General features: G+C 52.0%; 1 protein-coding gene across 1 annotated transcript in view; it reads right to left on the bottom strand.

The window, feature by feature from the left end:
* LOC140394553 (probable chitinase 10) overlaps positions 1-21,732 on the bottom strand; it is a 136,557-nt gene that overhangs the window by 28,048 nt on the left and 86,777 nt on the right. Inside the window, exons 15-17 of the mRNA XM_072481911.1 lie at positions 14,578-14,634; positions 11,557-11,722; positions 7,044-7,168 (exon numbers count right to left, since the gene is read on the bottom strand). Of these exons, the coding sequence (XP_072338012.1) occupies positions 7,044-7,168; positions 11,557-11,722; positions 14,578-14,634 (348 nt within the window). The remainder of the gene's footprint in view (positions 1-7,043; positions 7,169-11,556; positions 11,723-14,577; positions 14,635-21,732) is intronic.

Below are 21,732 nucleotides of genomic sequence, written 5' to 3'. Positions count from 1 at the left end.
GGCCAGTGCGGTCCCGGTGAATCGGCTGGCGAGTGCAGTCCCGGTGAATCAGCTGGTGAGTGCGGTCCCGGTGAATCGGCTGGCGGGTGCAGTCCCGGTGAATCGGCTGGCCAGTGCTGTCCTGGTGAATCGGCTGGCGAGTGCGGTCCCGGTGAATCGGCTGGCGAGTGCGGTCCCGGTGAATCGGCTGGCGAGTGCGGTCTCGGCGAATCGGCTGGCAAGTGCGGTCCCGGTGAATCGGCTGGCGAGTGCGGTCCCGGTGAATCGGCTGGCGAGTGCGGTCCCGGTGAATCGGCTGGCAAGTGCGGTCCCGGTGAATCGGTTGGCGAGTGCGGTCCCGGTGAATCGGCTGGCCACTGCGGTCCCGGTGAATCGGCTGGCGAGTGCGGTCCCGGTGAATCGGCTGGCCAGTGCGGTCCCAGTGAATCGGCTGGCGAGTGCGGTCCCGGTGAATCGGCTGGCGAGTGTGGTCCCGGTGAATCGGCTGGCGAGTGTGGTCCCGGTGAATCGGCTGGCGAGTGTGGTCCCGGTGAATCGGCTGGTGAGTGCGGTCCCGGTGAATCGGCTGGCAAGTGCGGTCCCGGTGAATCGGCTGGCGAGTGCGGTCCCAGTGAATTGGCTGGCGAGTGCGGTCCCGGTGAATCGGCTGGCGAGTGTGGTCCCGGTGAATCGGCTGGTGAGTGCGGTCCCGGTGAATCGGCTGGCGAGTGCTGTCCCGGTGAATCGGCTGGCGAGTGCGGTCCCGGTGAATCGGCTGGCCAGTGCGGTCCCGGTGAATCGGCTGGTGAGTGCGGTCCCGGTGAATCGGCTGGCGGGTGCGGTCCCGGTGAATCGGCTGGCCAGTGCGGTCCCGGTGAATCAGCTGGTGAGTGCGGTCCCGGTGAATCGGCTGGCGGGTGCGGTCCCGGTGAATCGGCTGGCCAGTGCGGTCCCGGTGAATCGGCTGGCGAGTGCGGTCCCGGTGAATCGGCTGGCGAGTGCGGTCCCGGTGAATCGGCTGGCGAGTTCGGTCCCGGTGAATCGGTTGGCGAGTGCGGTCCCGGTGAATCGGCTGGCGAGTGCGGTCCCGGTGAATCGGTTGGAGAGTGCGGTCCCGGTGAATCGGCTGGCCAGTGCGGTCCCGGTGATTCGGCTGGCGAGTGCAGTCCCGGTGAATCGGCTGGCGAATGCAGTTCCGGTGAATCAGCTAGCGAGTGCGGTCCCGGTGAATTAGCTGTCAATTGCGGTCCCGGTGAATCGGCTGGCGAGTGCGGTCCTGGTGAATCGGCTGGCGAGTGCGGTCCCGGTGAATCGGCTGGCGAGTGCGGTCCCGGTGAATCGGCTGGCAAGTGCGGTCCCGGTGAATCGGTTGGCAAGTGCGGTCCCGGTGAATCGGCTGGCGAGTGCGGTCCCGGTGAATCGGCTGGCGAGTGCGGTCCCGGTGAATCGGCTGGCAAGTGCGGTCCCGGTGAATAGGTTGGCAAGTGCGGTCCCGGTGAATCGGCTGGCGAGTGCGGTCCCGGTGAATCGGCTGGCGAGTGCGGTCTCGGTGAATCGGCTGGCAAGTGCGGTCCCGGTGAATCGGTTGGCAAGTGCGGTCCCGGTGAATCGGCTGGCGAGTGCGGTCCCGGTGAATCGGCTGGCGAGTGCGGTCTCGGTGAATCGGCTGGCAAGTGCGGTCCCGGTGAATCGGTTGGCGAGTGCGGTCCCGGTGAATCGGCTGGCCACTGCGGTCCCGGTGAATCGGCTGGCGAGTGCGGTCCCGGTGAATCGGCTGGCCAGTGCGGTCCCAGTGAATCGGCTGGCGAGTGCGGTCCCGGTGAATCGGCTGGCGAGTGTGGTCCCGGTGAATCGGCTGGCGAGTGCGGTCCCGGTGAATCGGCTGGCGAGTGCTGTCCCGGTGAATCGGCTGGCGAGTGCGGTCCCGGTGAATCGGCTGGCCAGTGCGGTCCCGGTGAATCGGCTGGTGAGTGCGGTCCCGGTGAATCGGCTGGCGGGTGCGGTCCCGGTGAATCGGCTGGCCAGTGCGGTCCCGGTGAATCGGCTGGCGAGTGCGGTCCCGGTGAATCGGCTGGCGAGTGCGGTCCCGGTGAATCGGCTGGCGAGTTCGGTCCCGGTGAATCGGTTGGCGAGTGCGGTCCCGGTGAATCGGCTGGCGAGTGCGGTCCCCGTGAATCGGTTGGTGAGTGCGGTCCCGGTGAATCGGCTGGCCAGTGCGGTCCCGGTGAATCGGCTGGCGAGTGCAGTCCCGGTGAATCGGCTGGCGAATGCAGTTCCGGTGAATCAGCTAGCGAGTGCGGTCCCGGTGAATTAGCTGTCAATTGCGGTCCCGGTGAATCGGCTGGCGAGTGCGGTCCCGGTGAATCGGCTGGCGAGTGCGGTCCCGGTGAATCGGCTGGCAAGTGCGGTCCCGGTGAATCGGTTGGCAAGTGCGGTCCCGGTGAATCGGCTGGCGAGTGCGGTCCCGGTGAATTAGCTGGCGATTGCGGTCCTGGTGAATCGGCTGGCGAGCGCGGTCCCGGTGAATCGGCTGGCGAGTGCGGTCCCGGTGAATCGGCTGGCGAGTGCGGTCCCGGTGAATCGGCTGGCGATTGCGGTCCCGGTGAATCGGCTGGCCAGTGTGGTCCCGGTGAATCGGCTGGCGATTGCGGTCCTGGTGAATCGGCTGGCGAGTGCGGTCCCGGTGAATCGGCTGGCGATTGCGGTCCCGGTGAACCGGCTGGCCAGTGGGGTCCCGGTGAATCGGCTGGCCAGTGCGGTCCCGGTGAATCGGCTGGCGAGTGCGGTCCCAGTGAATCGGCTGGTGAGGTGTTATTTGCAGCTCAAAACCTGCGGCAGTTCCCGCTCACGACAGCACTTGGAAATTCTTCTAGAGAATTGCACCCCAAGAGTTGACGTTAGGGCTGAATTGCGCACAGTGTACATTCCCGTTGAGAGCGATTTTCCAGGAGCAATCCAGAACGTGCTAAGGTGCGAGCAGTCTGCCCACGTGCATCTCAAGCAATTCTCATTCCTGCCAGAGTCCGATTCACTAGGATCGGGATTGGTGCTGACGGCACATAGGCTGCCCCCCCCGCCCCCCCCCGCCCCCCCACCCCCCCTCCCCTCCCCCCCCCCCACCCCCCGGGTTCCTGGACTCACTCACTGAGGACGTGGCCCAATCTCATTGCTTCAGGTCTGAGGGCATTGGAACCCGAGTTCAGATGAGTGTGGGCCTCCAGGACTGGAAGCAGATGGTGGACCCTCCGGAGATCCTTTCTGTCTCACCTCAGGGCCACAGAGCATCCCGGGAGACATCAAGCACCACGAGGTAAGAGGAAGTGAAGGGCTCCATGCTGGTGCCTCCGACAGGGGAGGTGCGGGAATACCTCATCGCTTCTGAATCTCCCACACTGACACGTGATCTTCTCATGGGCAGTGAGCAGAGTAGGGAAGGGGTTGGGGGCAGTATGGGGTGGCGGAACAAAGTAACGGAGCTGTCAACAGCTAGTTGGCAAGTTGGGAGGCGATGAGGTTGTCCCATGGGTGGTGGCCCTGGAGCACACGTTGGGTGGCTGCTGATACACCATCAATAACACACAACGAGTGATGAACGTAACTGAGGCTTTAATACACTAGACAGCAAGCCTCCTGCCTCTGGACCCGAACTGGGTCGGAGGCGGAGACTTGCCACCTTTATACATAAGCCTGAGGGGAGGAGCCACAAGCGGAGCCAGCCGGGACAAGCCAAGGCATGCACAATGCAATACAATGCATATAATGCAATAACGTGGTTTACCACATTCACCCCGTTTAAAAAAAGAGTCCAGCAGGGGTGAAGTGGTCTTAAAGGTCAAGTCTGTCAGGGGCCTTGACCTTCCGCTGTGATCGCCTCAGTCCCAGCTGTGGTGTGGATGCCGGCATCGAGACCTGCGCGTCCGGGAGCGTGCTGTCTTCTTCTTCACCCAGATGTTGAGTCGGCGAGGGGGGGGGGGGGGGGCGCGGTGTATGGGCAGAGGTGGTGGTGCTTGTCACCGGTGGGCCTGTGGGTGTGTCAGCTCGTGAGGGAGGTGGGCAAGTGTGGGGAAAGGTGGTGTAGGGTGGGGGGTGGTGGTGATGGTCGCCCGGGAACACGCAGATACCAATTCCCGAAGGGAGACGCCCGTCCTGATGTGCCACGTAGGCATATTGGGGGTTGGCAGGAGGAGCAGGACCTTCTCGACGAGGGGGTCGGTTTTATGGCTCCTCGCATGCTTCCAGTGAAGGACGGGCCCCGGGACTGTCAGCCAGGATGGGAACGAGACCCAGGAGGTGGACTTCCTGGGGAAACGTTCATCTGGAGTCTCGTTAGTGGCTGTACATAGGAGTGACTGGATGGAGTGGAGCACATCGGGGAGGACCTCCTGCCAGCAGGAGACTGGGAGACTTTTCAACCATAGGGCCAGAAGGACGGCCCTCCATACCGTCCCATTCTCCCTCTCCACCTGTCCGTTTCCCCGGGGGTTATAGCTGGTCGTCCTGCTAGAAGCGATGCCTTTGCTGAGCAGGAACTGACGCAACTCATCGCTCATAGAGGAGCCCCGATCACTGTGAATGTAGGTGGGGAACCCGAACAGGGTGAAAAGACTGTGCAGGGCCTTGATAACGGAGGCAGAGGTCATGTCAGAGCAGGGGATGGCGAAGGGGAATCTTGAGTACTCATCAACGATGTTGAGGAAGTACACGTTACGGTCAGTGGAGGGGAGGGGCCCTTTGAAGTCCATGCTGAGGCGCTCAAAGGGGCTGGAGGCCTTTACCAGATGTGCTCTGTCTGGCCGATAGAAGTGCGGTTTGCACTCCGCGCAGATCTGGCAGTCCCTGGTCACGGACCTGACTTCCTCGATGGAGTAAGGCAGGTTGCGGGCCTTGGTGAAGTGGAAAAAATGGGTGACCCCCGGGTGACAGAGGTCGTTGTGGAGGGCCCGGAGTCGGTCTACCTGTGCGCTGGCACACGTACCGCAGGATAGGGCATCTGGGGGCTCATTGAGCTTCCCGGGTCGAAACAAGATATCATAGCTGTAGGTGGAGAGCTCGATCCTCCACCTCAGAATCTTGTCATTCTTGATCTTGCCCCGCTGTGTGTTATTGAACATGAAGGTAACCGACCGTTGATCAGTGAGGAGAGTGAATCGCCTGCCGGCCAGGTAATGCCTCCAATGCCGCACAGCTTCTACGATGGCTTGGGCTTCATTTTCGATGGAGGAGTGTCGAATTTCGCAGGCATGGGGGGTACGGGAGAAGAAAGCCACGGGCCTGCCCGCCTGGTTGAGTGTAGCGGCCAGAGCGAAGTCCGACGCATCGCTCTCCACCTGGAATGGGAAGGACTCGTCCACGGCGTGCCCATCCCGGTGATGGGTCAGCCGGGGGTCTGAGGGTTTCCAGAGGGACGGCCTGGAGTGGGCTCCCTGCGACTCCACCCCGGCCCTGGTGAACAGTTTTTTCAAACTTTACTTACCTTCCCCCTCCCCCTCAGCAGCCAGGGCGCCAAATGCAGGTTTGTCGTAAACAGCTCCCACGTGACTTCAGTCTGAGAGGAGTGGAGCATCACGGAAGCGCAGATCACGCTGGGTCTAATGCGCTAAGTACATTTAAACAAATGGAAATGCCTGTTGTGCATGCTCCCATCCGGCACGGGACGCAAACCTCGTTTCCGCCGCCTGGGAGGGACTGGAGCACGGTGCCTTAGTTGGCCCCGGGTGTAAACCTCGATTTTTGCCGGATGCCCAATTCTCCGCTCGATGGCGATTCGCGTTTCCGAGGGTCGCGAGGCAGAGTTTCTTTATTTCTCAGTGAGGCCCCCAGGTGGCAGTGTTCACTGGATTGGAGAATCGTTTCCCAGACATTGGGAAATGTCGAGAGGCCTCATCCTCCACGGTCAATGCCACCCCCCACCCCCCAGTCCCACCAGCAGTTCCAACTAAATGTGAGGTCCAGGAAGCTGAGCAGAAAGAATAAAGCTGAACCAGAATGAAAGTAACAAACATGGCTCTGTGACATGGACAAAATGGTTCATTTGTGTGAATCTTCATTCAGAAATGTTCCCCTGGTGCTGCTTGTTGCCAGCTAAACAGAACAAGAGGAAGTGTCATTAAAACCGGCCCCGGGACTGAACCCTCGATAGTTTAATGGTGCTCGGTGAGGAACATTTTTTTTTTGTTTATAAATTTAGACTGCCCAATTCATTTTTTTCCAATTAAGGGGCAATTCAGTGTGGCCAATCCACCTACCCTGCACATCTTTGGGTTGTGGGGGCGAAACCCACGCAAACACGGGGAGAATGTGCAAACTCCACACAGACAGTGACCCGGGGCCAGGATCGAAGTCGGGTCCTCGGCACCATGAGGTAGCAGTGCTAACCACTGCACCACTGTGCCACCCCGCAGAGTGAGGAACATTGGGTGAGGAAGAATAGGATTTAAAATGGCTGCTTGGAACATGATTGGGTGAATTCATTCAAAATGAACAATATTCAAAACCTTCAGAGGTTATAGAGAATAAAACTCATTGACTTGTGTTTTGTAACCTCTATTTGTAGCCATTAGTTTGCTGATTGTGAATGTTGCAGATGGAAGAGGGCGAAATGCTGGTGATGTGCTGATTCTTGCCACATTTCTGCAGGATCTTTGAAGCAAAATTGAAATGGTGATAATTGAGTGTTGACTATACTTACTCGGATTACAGAAACCTTCCCAATTCCAATAAGAACGGGAGTTTCCTCTTGGTCGGAAAGTGTTGGGTTTGAGAGCCACACATGACTCCTCACTGCAGTACTGAGGGAGTGCTGCGTTGTCAGGGGCTCATCATTTAGACAAACTCTTCATCAAAGGCCTGTCTGATCTCCAATGCAGCTGTTTTAGAGACTAGCAGGTGAGTTCCAGCAAATCATGCAAAATGAGGTGCGTACGTCCCTGTCCCACCAGCCAGGGAATGGGGTTTCCTGGGGAAATCCCCAGGCTTGGGTGCGCTGCCGACGCAGTGGATAATCCCGACAGCGAATCCCGAGAGCTTTTTCTGAAGTTTATACAATTCAATCTTCCTGTACTCACTGGGAAACCTCAGATATCTCGTATCTTAAATTTGCAAGAACGTTATTAGCAGTCACTGCAGCTGTAAGCAGGAGTCTGTCCTTCCCAGAACACAATGCCTCTGTCGTAAAGGCCCTCATCAATTCCTACAAAGAATGAGCAAATGTTAATAGTGATCAACATAATTCAGGTAGTCACAGTTCCAGTTGATAGTCGACCCTCATGGGCATTCTGTCTCTCTTAAAGAACTGTTATTAGATTATTTGGTTCTCTCAGCGTGAGAGGGTTGTCCAAAAGTCAGAAACCCGCCTGTCTAAAACCATGTTGAAATTCCCCCAATGGCGGGTTAATATTGAGTCAATTTCTAATTGGCTGCTGATGTGTACACCATCGGCATTCATCTCATGAATGCTCATCAAAACACAAAGAGGCAAAATCTTTTGTCGGGACGGCACACGGACCACCAAACTGCAGGGTAATGTCGGGAATAGCATCAGACAGGAAATCAGAGATGTGTGTGATAATGGAACATCGGTGATTATGGGTGACCTTAATCTGCATATAGATTGAGCGACTCAAATTAGTCTCAGTGCAACAGAGGAGGAATTTCTGGTGTGTACGGGATGGTTTTCTGGACCAATATTCTGAGGAACCAACAAGGGATCAGCTTATCAAGGACTGGGTGTTGTGCAATGAGAAACGATTAGTTGGCAATCGAGTTGTGAAAGAACCCTTGGGGATGAGTGACCATAATATGGTAGAATTCTTTATCAAGGTGGATAGTGAGGTAGTTGATTCTGAGACCAGGGTCCTGACCCTTAATAAAGGACATGATGTGGAGATGCCGGCGTTAGACTGGGGTGAGCACAGTAAGAAGTCTTACAACACCAGGTTTAAGTCCAACAGGTTTGTTTCAAATAACTAGCTTTCGGAGCACTGCTCCTATCTCAGGTGAATGGAGAGGTAGCATCCAGAAACATTTATACAGACAAAGTCAAAGATGCAAGATGATGCTTTGAATGCGAGCATTTGCAGGTAATTAAGTCTTTACAGAGCCTGAGAGAGGGGTAACCCCAGGTTAAAAAGGTGCGAAATGTCTCACGCCAGGACAGTTGGAAGAATTTCGCAAGCCACAGGCCAGATGGTGGAGGGTGAATGTAATGCGACATGAATCCAATGTCCCGGTAGAAGCCGTACTCATGTGTGCAGAACTTGGCTACAAGTTTCTGCTCTGCGATTCTGTGTTGTAGCGCATCCTGAAGGCCGCCTTGGAGAACGCTTACCCGGAGATCAGAGGCTGAATGCCCTCGACTGCTGAAATGTTTCCCGACTGGAAGCGAACATTCCTGCCTGGCGATTGAAGCGCGATGTCCGTTCATCCATTGTCGCAGCGTCTCATGGTCTCGTCAATGTACCAAGCTTCGGGACATCCTTTCCTGCAGCGTATGAGATAGACAATGTTGGCCGAGTCACACGAGTATGTACCGCGTACCTGGTGGGTGCTGTTGAACATCATGGGCGAAATTCTCCGGCAACGGCGCGATGTCCGCCGACTGGCGCCCAAAACGGCGCAAATCAGATGGGCATCGCGCCGCCCCAAAGGTGCGGAATGCTCCGCATCTTTGGGGGCCGAGCCCCAACCTTGAGGGGCTAGGTCGGCGCCAGACGAATTTCCGCCCCGCCAGCTGGCAGAAAAGGCCTTTGGTGCCCCGCCAGCTGGCGCGGAAATGACATCTCCGGGCGGCGCATGCGCGGGAGCGTCAGCAGCCGCTGACGGCATTCCCGCGCATGCGCAGTGGAGGGAGTCTCTTCCGCCTCCGCCATGGTGGAGACCGTGGTGGAGGCGGAAGGGAAAGAGTGCCCCCATGGCACAGGCCTGCCCGCGGATCGGTGGGCCCCGATCACGGGCCAGGCCACCGTGGGGGCACCCCCCGGGGCCAGATCGCCCCGCGCCCCCCCCAGGAACCCGGAGCCCGCCCGCGCCGCCTTGTCCCGCCGGTAAGGTAGGTGGATTAATTTACGCCAGCGGGACAGGCATTTTAGCAGCGGGACTTCGGCCCATCCGGGCCGGAGAATCGAGCGGGGGGGCCCGCCAACCGCCGCGGCGCGATTCCCGCCCCCGCCGAATATCCGGTGCTGGAGACTTCGGCAACCGGCGGGGGCGGGATTCACGCCAGCCCCCGGCGATTTTCTGACCCGGCGGGGGTTCGGAGAATCTCGCCCCATCTCCTTTATTAAGGTTCAGGACCCTGGTCTCAGAATCAACTACCTCACTATCCACCTTGATAAAGAATTCTACCATATTATGGTCACTCATCCCCAAGGGTTCTTTCACAACTAGATTGCCAACTAATCGTTTCTCATTGCACAACACCCAGTCCTTGATAACCTGATTCCTTGTTGGTTCCTCAGAATATTGGTCCAGAAAACCATCCCGTACACACCAGAAATTCCTCCTCTGTTGCACTGTGACTAATTTGAGTTGCCCAATCTATATGCAGATTAAGGTCACCCATAACCACAGATGTTCCATTATCACACATAGATGTGCAAAGCAGGTGAATTAGCCACGCTAAATTGCCCCTTCATTGGATAAAAGAATTGGGACTCTCAAAACTAAAAAAAGAAGAATGCGGGGGGATCTCATAGAAACTTATAAAATTCTAACAGGATTAGACAGGTAGATTCAGAAAGAATGTTGCTGATGGTGGGAGACTCCATAGTTTGAGGATAAGGGGTAAACCTTTTAGGACTGATGTGAAGAGAAACTTCTTCATGCAATGAGTGGTGAATCTGTGGAATTCACTGCCAGAGAAAACAGGGCAGCACGGCAGCACAGTGGTTAGCACTGTAGCTTCACAGCGCCAGTGTCCCAGGTTCGATCCCCCTCTGGGTCACTGTCTGTGCGGAGTCTACACATCCTCCCCGTGTCTGCGTGGGTTTCCTCTGGGTGCTCCGGTTTCCTCCCACAATTCCCGAAAGACGTGCTTGTTATGTAATTTGGACATTCTGAATTATCCCTCTGTGTACCCGAACAGGCGCCGGAATGTGCTGACTAGGGGCTTTTCACAGTAACTTCATTGCAGTGTAAGCCTACTTGTGACAATAAAAGATTATAGAAAAAAAAAGTTGAGGCCAAAATGTGTAATTTCAAGAAGGAATTAGATATCGCTCTTGAGGCTTATGGGATCAAGGGATATGGGGGCAAAGGCGGGATCAGGGTTTTGAACTTGACTATAATAAATTGTGGCGCAGGCTCGAAGGGCCGAGTGGCCTCCTTCTGCTTCAAATTTCTCTGTAAAGCAGCTGCCCACTGACATTCTGTCAGCCTTCTAATCTTGTGTTAGGGGCAGTGGCACAATTGATAACACGCCTGACTACGAATCAGGAGATTCCAGGGTCGATCCCGACTGGGTTAGACTTTAACATTTAGCTCATTGGCTGGTTTAGCTCAGTGGGCTAGACAGCTGGTTTGTGATGCCAGCAGCGTGGGTGCATTTCCCGTACCAGCTTACCCGAACGGGGGCTGGAATGTGTCGACGAGGGGCTTTCCACAGTAACTTCATACTTGTGACAATAAAAGGGTATTATTAAATTACGTTGGACTAAAACCCGATTGATAAAGAATGACATGCACAAGGCAGTCCTCAGCTGATAAGAGACTTTGCGTGAGTGCAACAGCCTTTCTGCCATGATGTTGCACTGCTCCTGATGCGCTGTTCACGCTCTGCCAGGTTCATGTCGTTCAGCTCCATGCTGAGCTGGTCCTCATGGTCAGCACCGTGCTCCTGGACCCAAGGACATTCCTGTGTCCCCAAGTCAGATCAGTACTGCGCTTTGGGTTGGGGAGTACAGGGGTTTTCTTCACCCTGGTGTCACACGCCAGAGTCTGTTTAAATAGCTCTTTGCTGGGGGGGCTCCTGGAGCCAACACAGCCAAGGTCCAAGGTACGACAATGGGTGGAGTTCGATGTGAGGCTGGGGGTAGGGAAGAGGGGTAGGGAGCAGTGGCCTGATGAGGCCAAGTGGGAGGCAGAGAGAAGACTGAGGAGAGGGAAGCTGGACACTGAAAAGGCCGCATGCAAAGCTCACAAACAAAAGGATCAAAGGGTTGTCACATCATTTACTGGAATGGAATGGATGAAGACTCCAGATGCGATGGAGAGAGGTCAAAGTGGGGCATGGACTTGGGGGGAGGGTGATTGAACTGAGGGACAGACATCCTGAGGCTGTTAACCTTTCCCGTATATGTTTCTGAAATCTTGCACATTCTGGTGAAGATAGTTGAGTTGGAGAGAGTGGTACAGGTGTGTTGGACTAGTATTTAAATAAGGCACCAGAACCTCCGAACCTGTCAGCTGATACCGTGATACTGATGAAACCAAATATGCTTGTTCCTTTTTACTGCTCCTCCAGCAGTCACTTTCATGAACGTGTGGCCTCCACTGATATTGGGGATGCAATATTGGATTTATATCATATCTAAATGTCTTTACAAGATGTCATATTGAAGATTATAGCCTTAGACCTTTCACCTTGACCAAGCGTGTAAAATATTGTTTATATTTGACGTGATTGTTTTCTCTGCGTGGAAACCTCCAGTCCAGGTCTAAACCGTCGAACTTGTGTCTCCGCAGGAAGTGCACTACAGTATTGCTGAAAGCTTTTCGCTTTTTCAGTGTGGAGGAAACGGTGACATATCTAAGGGTGGGAAGATTGAAACAGAAAGCGTTAAAAATTGATTTTTCAGAATCAGGCCATTTCTTTCCTGCCAGTATTGTTTCTTTGACCATTTAACATGCCCATTGTTCTCAGGACACCGAGGACCAGGATCCGATCGTGGCCCCAGGTCACTGTCCGAGTGGAGTTTGCACATTCTCCCCGTGTTTGCATGGGTCTCACCCCCACAATCCAAAGGATGTACAGGATAGGTGAATTGCCCTATTAAAATTAATTGGGTACTCCAATTTTATTAAAAAAACATTCTAAATGTCACTCTAATATTTTAATACCTGCATATATATTGAAAAATAATGAGCACAGAGTATTGTGTGTGTTAATTGTTCACACAGCAACAATGCCCCTTCATTCTGACATGTTTGCCGTGATTTACCGCTGCTGTTCACAATGACCAGGCTTAGCGGCAAGAGCAGGAAATATTGCTGGAAAGCCTTCAGTCACATTTCCTATCAATGTAAATACAGGACATGTCCCCTCTCCATCTGTGCTGGACCACAATTCCCACTGTTCAATGTCAGGAACCTCATTCTACAATGTTACATATCAACAACGGGCCCATGTGCCAGAATCATATTTCCACCTCAAATATAGCATCCACGATGGTGTGACGTCAGAACGGCACGACATATAACTATTTTCAAAAGGGTTGAGTTGGGTGGGATGGTCATGTAGGGGGTGAGTCAGTGGAGATGGGGGGTGGAGGGACTGAATGAGGGGTGGGGCAGGGGGCTCACAAGGCAAGTCCAAAGACTGCAGTTTTCAAGTGTATGTTGTGCCAGGCTCCGCTTCTTGGAAGAGCTGCCTAGAGTGAAGGGAAGAGAAGCTGGGGGCAGGCAGTCACAAGGAACGGCAGGAGGATGAGGCAAGGTGTTGAGAAGGGACAGGCTAATGGAAAATATTTCAACGATCATATGCTGCTGCAGCTGCGACTGTTCAGACTGAGTTCAATTGACATGTTTGGAGTCAAACTAGTTGAGAAATTGTGCCCACTCAAGCAGCACTTATGTGTGAGAGTGCCACAGATTGCTGCTCGCTATTTCACCTTTGCTGCACGAACATTGAAAATTGATGGCTTCCACATGGTGTGGCTGGACCATTGCCTAACTAGATAAGCAACTATCTCCCCGTATAAAGGTAGCAATGGCATATTGCCTGAGGAGAACACTCCTAATCCTTGGCTGTGTGCCATATTTTCCTTATTTCCTTATTTCCCCCTTCATTTCTTTGCATTTTTGATCCACGGATGATTAATGGACGTGTGTTTAAGACACCCTGTATCTTTAATTCAAGCAGAAGAATTCAGCAGCGGGAGGCATCACTTTGTTAGTCTGTGCTGGTTTAAACTGGAGTTGTAGACTGGCCGACAGCAATGTATTGCTCCATTAATAATGTTGGTGAACCACAAGCCTTCCCTTATATCGATCAAATGATCACACAACCAGTTAGTTAGTTCAAAAGATGGTTTATTTACATATACAAGGGTTATGTCGACATGCAATCACAATATCTACTCCGAGTTAAACTACACCTATCAGCTACAATAACCCATACTTAACTTCAGGGCGACTGGCACTGTGCAAATGGATAAGGCCTTTATCTGGATTTCACTTGGCTGGTTCGAAGAAAGTACTCTGTCTCTGCTGGGTTCATCCATCAGGTGGCGATCGTTGGGTTTGAACTTGGCTGGCTGTTCCTGCTACAATTGGGCTGGCACAGGCCGGATCCAAAAGAGACAGAACACATGGCTGTGCTCTCTTTTATCCCTCTGGGATTTCACGCTCTTAACCTTGGACCCAAAAGTTCGGCAGGGCTCTGATCCCTGTCTTCGATTTCTGCCAATAAAGGGGTGGGTGCCTTGGTAGCTGAGCGGGTTCTTAGTGGTCACTGACCTTGGCAGTTGTGCATTCTGAGTAAGGGGAGTGGCGCCGATCAGTCTGTGGCTGTACCGGTTGCTTGATTGGAGTTCTATTGTCCTGGGAAAATGGGCCATTAAAATGCAAACGAGCAGGAGTTTCGATTAGATCTGATTACCTGTGTTTCAGATACACATAGGCTCTGTATCTGTCTGAGTCCTGCGTTGGCCATAATTCCCATGGTCCTTTGCAGGTGGCCATCTTAGATGGCTACAAATGACAAAGTACAATGCCCAGAGATGGGCTGGGACTTGCTTTGTTGATCTGGTAGTTGGTCAATGAATTGGCCCAAAGGATTGTACTTTGCTCAGTAACAGGTGGTGATTGGATCTTATCACATGAAATGCTTCTCAGGAACCTGAAGGTTTTAGTTTTGATTTCAGTAGCACAGAGATAAAAGGTACTTCTGTCCAGAAGGCTGTTGCTACCTCTCTCCAGAAGGCTGTTGCTACCTCTCTCCAGAAGGCTGTTGCTATCTCTCTCCAGAAGGCTGTTGCGATCTCTCTCCAGAAGGCTGTTGCTAACTCTCTCCAGAAGGCTGTTACTAACTCTCTCCAGAAGGCTGTTGCTATCTCTCTCCAGAAGGCTGTTGCTATCTCTCTCCAGAAGGCTGTTGCTATCTCTCTCCAGAAGGCTGTTGCTAGCTCCCTCCAGAAGGCTGTTACTAACTCTCTCCAGAAGGCTGTCTGAAAGGATAATCTACACTTCTGAGCATCTAATGGGAAATCTAACATGAAACCTGGAACTGTCTAACCTCAGTGTCTGCTGCCCTCGTTCTTTTGCATTATTGAAAATTACCAATTTAATTTTACCAAAATAATCACAGAAATGCTGACATTAATATTTACAATTGTCTCACTGAACTGAGAGACTTATATAATTTAGGGAAATTATAAATTTTACCTGTCGGGTATAGAATTCCAACCTCCAAATCCTAAAAGCGTTTTCAGCTTCTTATTTCTGATCAGAAAAATGACAATAACCACAAGCGTCAGTATAACAGTGAATAAGGTTGGAGAATACAACATCAACATTGAATTTCTCCACCCATATAAACGATATACACTGATTCTGTCAATGATACCTGGGGGGGGGGGGGGGGAGCGATATCTTCCATTCTGCATTTATAGGTTGGGTGTTAGGAGTGGATGTTGGAGTGATTTCCATTGGTTGTGGGCTGGTGTGGGGGGAGTGGGATGACAGTTCCTGAGCAATCCCTCGCTGTTTAGATCATTACAAATGTATGTGCAGGAAACACAGTGAATCTGACAGCTAAGCGGGCAGTAAGTCACCGCCCCTGCCGTTCCCTCATGGGGTCGGAGGCCCTGGCACCATGTTTAAAGGCCCCCAGGTGGACATTCACCTTGTGCAAACCAGGAGCATCCATCTCACTGTCGTGCAGAATTCAACATCAAGCAGCATATCCCAGACTCCCAGAATACCTAGATTCACTGCAATTTGCATACCTCCATCAATGGTCCACAGCAGAAGCTTTCTCCCTGGCCCTACACCCATCCATGGAGCACCTCGACAACAAGGACTCCTACCTCAGATTCCTATTTATTGACTATCTATCTATCTATTTACAGCTTCCCCTTGAACACCATAATCCCAGCCAAGCTCACATCAAAGCTCCAAATTCTAGGACTTGGCTCCTCACTCTGCAACTGGATCCTCGATTTTCAGACCGCACACCACAATCAGGAAGGATAAACAACAACACATCCTCCACAATAGTTCTCAATACCAGGGCCCTGCAAGGCTGCGTACTGAGCCCCCTACTGTACTCTATATACACACAACTGCGTGGCAAAATTTGGCTCCAACTCTATCTCCAAGTTTGCTGGTGACACAATTGTATTGGGTCGGATCTCGAACAACGATGAGTCAGAATACAAGAGGGAGATATAGAATCTAATGGAGTGGTGTAACGACACCAATCTCTCCCCCAATGTCAGCAAAACTAAAGGACATGTCATTGACTTCAGGAGCAAAGTAATGTACACACCCCTGTATGCATCCATGGTGCCGAGGTGGAGATGGTTAGCAGCTATGTATGATGCTGTTCTGAAATAAAGGACTTTTAAGAAAAAAAAATAAAAACAATTTTAAATTTAAAAAAATGGGGCAGCACGGTAGCATTGTGGATAGCACAATTGCTTCACAGCTCCAGGGTCCCAGGTTCGATTCCGGCTTGGGGCACTGTCTGTGCGGAGTCTGCACATCCTCCCCGTGTCTGTGTGGGTTTCCTCCGGGTGCTCCGGTTTCCTCCCACAGCCCAAAGATGTGCAGGTTAGGTGGATTGGCCATGATAAATTGCCCTTAGTGTCCAAAATTGCCCTTAGTGTTGATTGGGGTTACTGGGTTATGGGGATAGGGTGGAGGTGTTGACCTTGGGTAGGGTGCTCTTTCCGAGAGCCGGTCCAGACTCGACGGGCCGAATGGCCTCCTTCTGCACTGTAAATTCTATGATAATCTATGAGCTTCAAATTCCGAGGTATGCACATCACCAAAAATCTGTCCTCCTTCACCCATGTTGACGCTATGACCAAGAAAGCACAACAGCGTCTATACTTCCTCAGGAAACTAAGAAAATTTGGCATGTCCACTTTGACTCTTACCAATGTTTACAGGTGCACCATAGAAAGCATCCTATCTGGCTGCATCATAGCCTGGTATGGCAACTGCTCGGCCCAGGACCGTAAGAAACTTCAGAGAGTTGTGAACACAGCCCAGTCCATCACACAAATCCGCCTCCCATCCATCGACTCTGTGTGCATCTCCCGCTGCCTTGGGAAAGCTGGCAGCATAATCAAAGACCCCTTCCACCCGGCCTACTCACTCTTCCAACTTCTTCCATTGGGCAGGAGATACAAAAGTCTGAGAAAACGCACAAACAGATTCAGAAACAATCTGTCTCCATCTCTCTCTCTCGCTCTCACGCTGACACTTCCTCACTCTCACACTGACTCACTCTCTCTCTCACTCACACACTGATACTCTCCCACTCACACACTGATACTCTCTCACTCTCACACTAACTCTCTCACTCTCACGCTGACGCTCTCTCACAGTGATATTCTCTCTCACTCTCACACTTACTCTCTCTCACTCACACACTGATACTTTCCCTCACACAGACTCACTCTCTCTCTCACTCTCACACTAACTCTCTCACACTTGTGATCATATTTGTGGTTCTGATCCGAGGATGGTTGGCGTAGTGTTCACAAAGTCCACAACTAGCTTTTATATGAAACAAAGCTAAGGATTTATTTACACTACTTAATTGGATTCAACACTTAGTCCTGTATAATAAACAGTTGATAATAAACATACAGTCTACACTTATCTGCTACTAATCTCGACACCAACACAATAACTATGATCTGCTCTCACTCACACTAGCTTTCCTACACTCTGTCTTCTAGCCTTCCCCTCAACACCCTCTCAGAAGGCTTAGCATTGATGCTTTATATAGTTCTGCATCTAGCTCCCTCTAGTGGTTGATTTGGACATAACATCAACCCTTACAGTTCTGTACATTCATCATAATGTCACATCCCCTTTCTTTGGAAAAAATTGTTATAAACTCTGTAACATTTTTTTTTGAATATTATATTAGCGAACATGCATCATTATCTTGTTTTACATTCAGTTGCAAAATAAATGTCATATCACAGTCATGATTACAGATGTATGGTTATAAATGTCATTACAAATTCAGTCTATTCGGTGGTTTTCTCATTTTCGTTGATCTTCTCAGTGTTCTTGTCGAAATATTCAAGTTGTCTTGATTTGTTGTCGATAATGAAGGATTTGGAAAGTCAATGTTTTGGAAAATGGCATCCTGACGATAATATTCGGAGTTTGAAGTGGAACATAGTTCTTTATCTTCAGTTTGGGTGCAGCACAGTAGTATTGTGGATAGCACAATTGCTTCACAGCTCCAGGGTCCCAGGTTCGATTCCGGCTTGGGTCACTGTCTGTGCGGAGTCTGCACATCCTCCCCGTGTGTACGTGGGTTTCCTCCGTGTGCTCCGGTTTCCTCCCACAGTCCAAAGATGTGCAGGTTAGGTGGATTGGCCATGATAAATTGCCCTTAGTGTCCAAAATTGCCCTTAGTGTTGGGTGGGGATACTGTGTTATGGGGATGGGGTGGAGGTGTTGACCTTGGGTAGGGTGCTCTTTCCAAGAGCCGGTGCAGACTCGATGGGCCGAATGGCCTCCTTCTGCACTGTAAATTCTATGATAATCTATGGTAATCTATGGTAATCTATGGTAATGCTCTTCTATTTCTTCTAAATATTGTGCCTTTTTCAGTTTATACCAAATATGACCTTGGTGCTATTTGTCATAATACATACATAGATACATAGAACATACAGTGCCGAAGGAGGCCATTCAGCCCAACGAGTCAGCACCAACCCACTTAAGCCCTCACTTGCACCCTATCCCCATAACCTCTCCAACCCTTTTGGACACGAAGGGCAATTTAGCATGGCCAATCCACCTAACCTGCACTGTGGACTGTGAGAGGAAGCCGGAGCACCCGGAGGAAACCCACGCAGACACAGGGAGAACGTGCAGACTCCACACAGACAGTGACCCAGCGGGAAATCGAACATGGGACCCTGGCGCTGTGAAGCCACAGTGCTAGCCACGTGTGCTACCATGCTGCCATATACCCTAGCAACATCAGGATTTTGTATTCTAACATAGTCTCCTTCTTGTAACGGCGTTAAAGGTTTTGTGTGCCTGTTGTAGTAGTCTTTTTTATTTTTTGTAACCTCAGTCGGTTATATAGTTCTTGTTCATCCATATTCTGAATCATGATTTCTGGTAACGTGGTACAGATTTTTCTTCCCATAAACATCTGGACAGACAACAAACCTGATGACAATGGAGTAACTCTGTATATCAACAGTGCCAAAGGTCAATCTTTGTTGTCGTCCAGTGTGTTACTGAATAGCTTCTTAACTATTCCTACACTTCCTCAGCTTTGTCATTGGATTTGGGGTACAATGAGCTTGATGTTATAAGGTTAAAATTATAACTTTCTGCAAGTTCTGTCCACTCTCAGCTGGTGAAACAAGGCCCATTGTCAGAGACAGGTTCCGGGATTCTCCGATCCCACAGCCAAGTTCTGATGCCGGCCACAAAAGCGGCGTGAGCCACCCCGCCGTCAATGGGCCTCCAGACTGAGGTATTCATCTCTCCCCAGGGGGCTAGTACATTGCCGGAGTGGCGTCCACTGTTCCGGCGCTCAGAAGCCGGCGTGCCACGGCCAGCGCGAGTTCACGCATGCACGTGGGCTCCCGTCTCCACGCCAGCCCCCGGGCAATATGGCGAAGCCCTTCAGGGGCTCAGCGCAGTGGAACATAGGCCCCCCATGGAAATAGCCCGCCACCGATCAGTAGACCCCGAGCGTGGGCTAGGCCACCTTGGAGGCCCCCCCGGAGTCGGAAACCCCGTCCCCCCACCAGGCCAGCCCCCGCAGCCAGAACTCCAAGGTTCCGCCGGGTAGGACCTTACGTAGCATACGCCGGAGGGACTCGGCCGAACTCAGCGGGTACTCGGTCCGTGGAGGCGCGGGGAATCGCCGGGGACACCGCTTTCAATGGCCCCCAACCGGAGCGGCGGCGATCCCGCAGGCGCCCGGGAATCGCCGCCGGAGAATCGGCGGTCCGGCATCGGAGCGGCTAGACGTGATTCCCGCGCCCCCCCACGGCGATTCTCCGACCCGGCGGAGGATCGGAGAATCCCGCCCATCGTGTAATGGAATTCCATGTCCAGCAAAAAGAGATCTTGCTGCTCAATTTGCAGATCTCGCCGTTGAATCAATAAGCGTAATAACCTCGGGATAGTTGTAATAGTAGGTCCATAATGATTAAATAGTCACGACCTCTAAAGTAGAATAGATCCATTGCAACTTCCAGTTATGGATAGGTGATTACTTCATTTTCTTCCATGCTTTCTTTGCATTGCACAGATTGATGCATCTGACAAATGCTGTATTCCTGCACATGATTGTCCATGTCCTTGTTGATTGCAGGCTAGTACACAGATTTTCTTGCTTGTCTACTGCATTTTTCAATTCTTTGGTGACACTCGTGTATCTGTTCCAAGATATCTTTTTGTAGGCAGGAGGGAATAACTATTCTGTCTCCTTTGAGTAGAAATCCGTTAATTACAGTGAGGTCATCTTTGATACTGCGAAAGGCGGAGCAACATCCATTGGGCCATCCTTATTTCTGGTATTCGAGTACCCTTTGGAGTGTCAAGTCCTTTTCTGTTTCTTCTCTTATGATATGTAGCTTGTTGTCAGACACTGATAGCATTTCATCAACAAATGAAGCTTGTGTTTCCACAATATGTACTATTTCTGAAATTGTGGTATCAATATTATTTGTAGCTCTTGATAAGGTATCAGCAACAACTAAGTCTTTTCCTGGCGTGTACCCTAGTGTGAAATCGTATCTCCGTAGCTTCATCATCATTCTCTGAAGTTGCGGAGACATTACGTTAAGGTCTTTCTTGATGATGTTAACTGGAGGTTTATGATCAGTTTCAACTGCAAAGTGTGGTAAACCATATACATAATCATGAAATTTGGTTATGCCTGTTAAGAGACCAAGGCATTCTTTTTCTATTTGCGCATACCATTGCGCAAATAGAATATCGCCTAAAAGTTTCAAATTGTGGATCCCACAGTTGTGGAGCACCTTCTTGAGCCTATCCCAATGTTCTTCTGGAGCATTAGGCCAGATGATTACGTCGCCAACATCCACTTTGACATCCGGTATCCCTTCGATGATGGTTTCCATTGCCCGATGAAAGATTTCAGATGTAGTTATGACCTCGAAAGGTAGCCTATTGAAGCAATGGGCGGGATTCTCCCCTACCCGGCGGGGCGGGGGGTCCAGGCGGGATGGAGTGGCGGGAACCACTCCGGCGTCGGACCTCCCCAAAGGTGCGGGTTTCTCTGCACCTTTAAGGGCCAAGCCCTCACCTTGAGGGGCTAGCCCCGCGCCGGAGTGGTTTTCGCACCACCAGCCGGCGGGAAAGGCCTTTGGCACCACGCCAGTTGGGGCCGAAAGAACTTCGCTGGTCGGCGGAAGTCCGCGCATGCGCGGGAGCGTCAGCGGCTGCTGACATCATCCCCGCTCATGCGCAGGGGGGTGTCTCTTATGCGTCAGCCATCGCGGAGGCTGTGGCCGGGGCGGAAGGAAAAGAGTGCCCCCACGGCACAGGCCCGCCCGCGGACCGATGGGCCCTGATCGCGGGCCAGGCCACCGTGGGGGCACCCGCCGGGGCCAGATCGCCCCGCGACCCCCCAAGGACCCCGGAGCCCATTCACGCCGTCAGTCCCGCCGGTAAGGTAGATGATTTGATTCACGTCGGCGGGACCGGCATGACAGCAGCGGGACTTCGGCCCATCATGGGCCGGTGAATCGCCGGGGGAGGGGGGGGTGGGGGTTGGGGGGGGGGGGGTGCCCGCCGACTGACGCGGCGCGATTCCCGTCCCCGCCGAATTTTCGGTGCCGGGGCGGGATTCACGCCGCCCCCCGGCGATTCTCCGACCCGGCGGGGGTGTCAGAGAATCCCGCCCAATATCTAGCAAAAGATGTGTTGAAGGTGCAGAGCTTTTTGCTTTGAATGTCGAGTTTGAGTTGCCAAAATCCTTTAGAGGCATCTAATTTTGTGAAAAACTTGGCATTAGCTAATTCTGATGTGAACTCGTCTCTCTTGAGTATTGGGTAGTGTTCCCTCATAATATTGTTATTTAGGTCTTTTGGATCTATGCAGATTCTTAATTCTCCATTAGGTTTGCGTACGCATACCATCGAACTGACCCAATCCGTCAGTTTGCTGATCGTGGAGATTATGTCTGACTGTTGCATTCAGTCAAGCTCAATGAAAATGTTATTTTCTTTATTCCAATCAAGATCCATAGCCGCAACTTCATTAAAACCTGTTGCTCAGGACATATTCACTATGAATTGTAATGATGTTCTTCTGTATTTTTTACGTATAGCACATCTATCGCTTATCATG

This window comes from Scyliorhinus torazame, chromosome 17 (genome assembly GCF_047496885.1).
Source record: "Scyliorhinus torazame isolate Kashiwa2021f chromosome 17, sScyTor2.1, whole genome shotgun sequence".
Classification (NCBI taxonomy): domain Eukaryota; kingdom Metazoa; phylum Chordata; class Chondrichthyes; order Carcharhiniformes; family Scyliorhinidae; genus Scyliorhinus; species Scyliorhinus torazame.
Note: the sequence above shows the minus strand (reverse complement) of the source record. Positions and strands in the feature narration are given on the sequence as shown.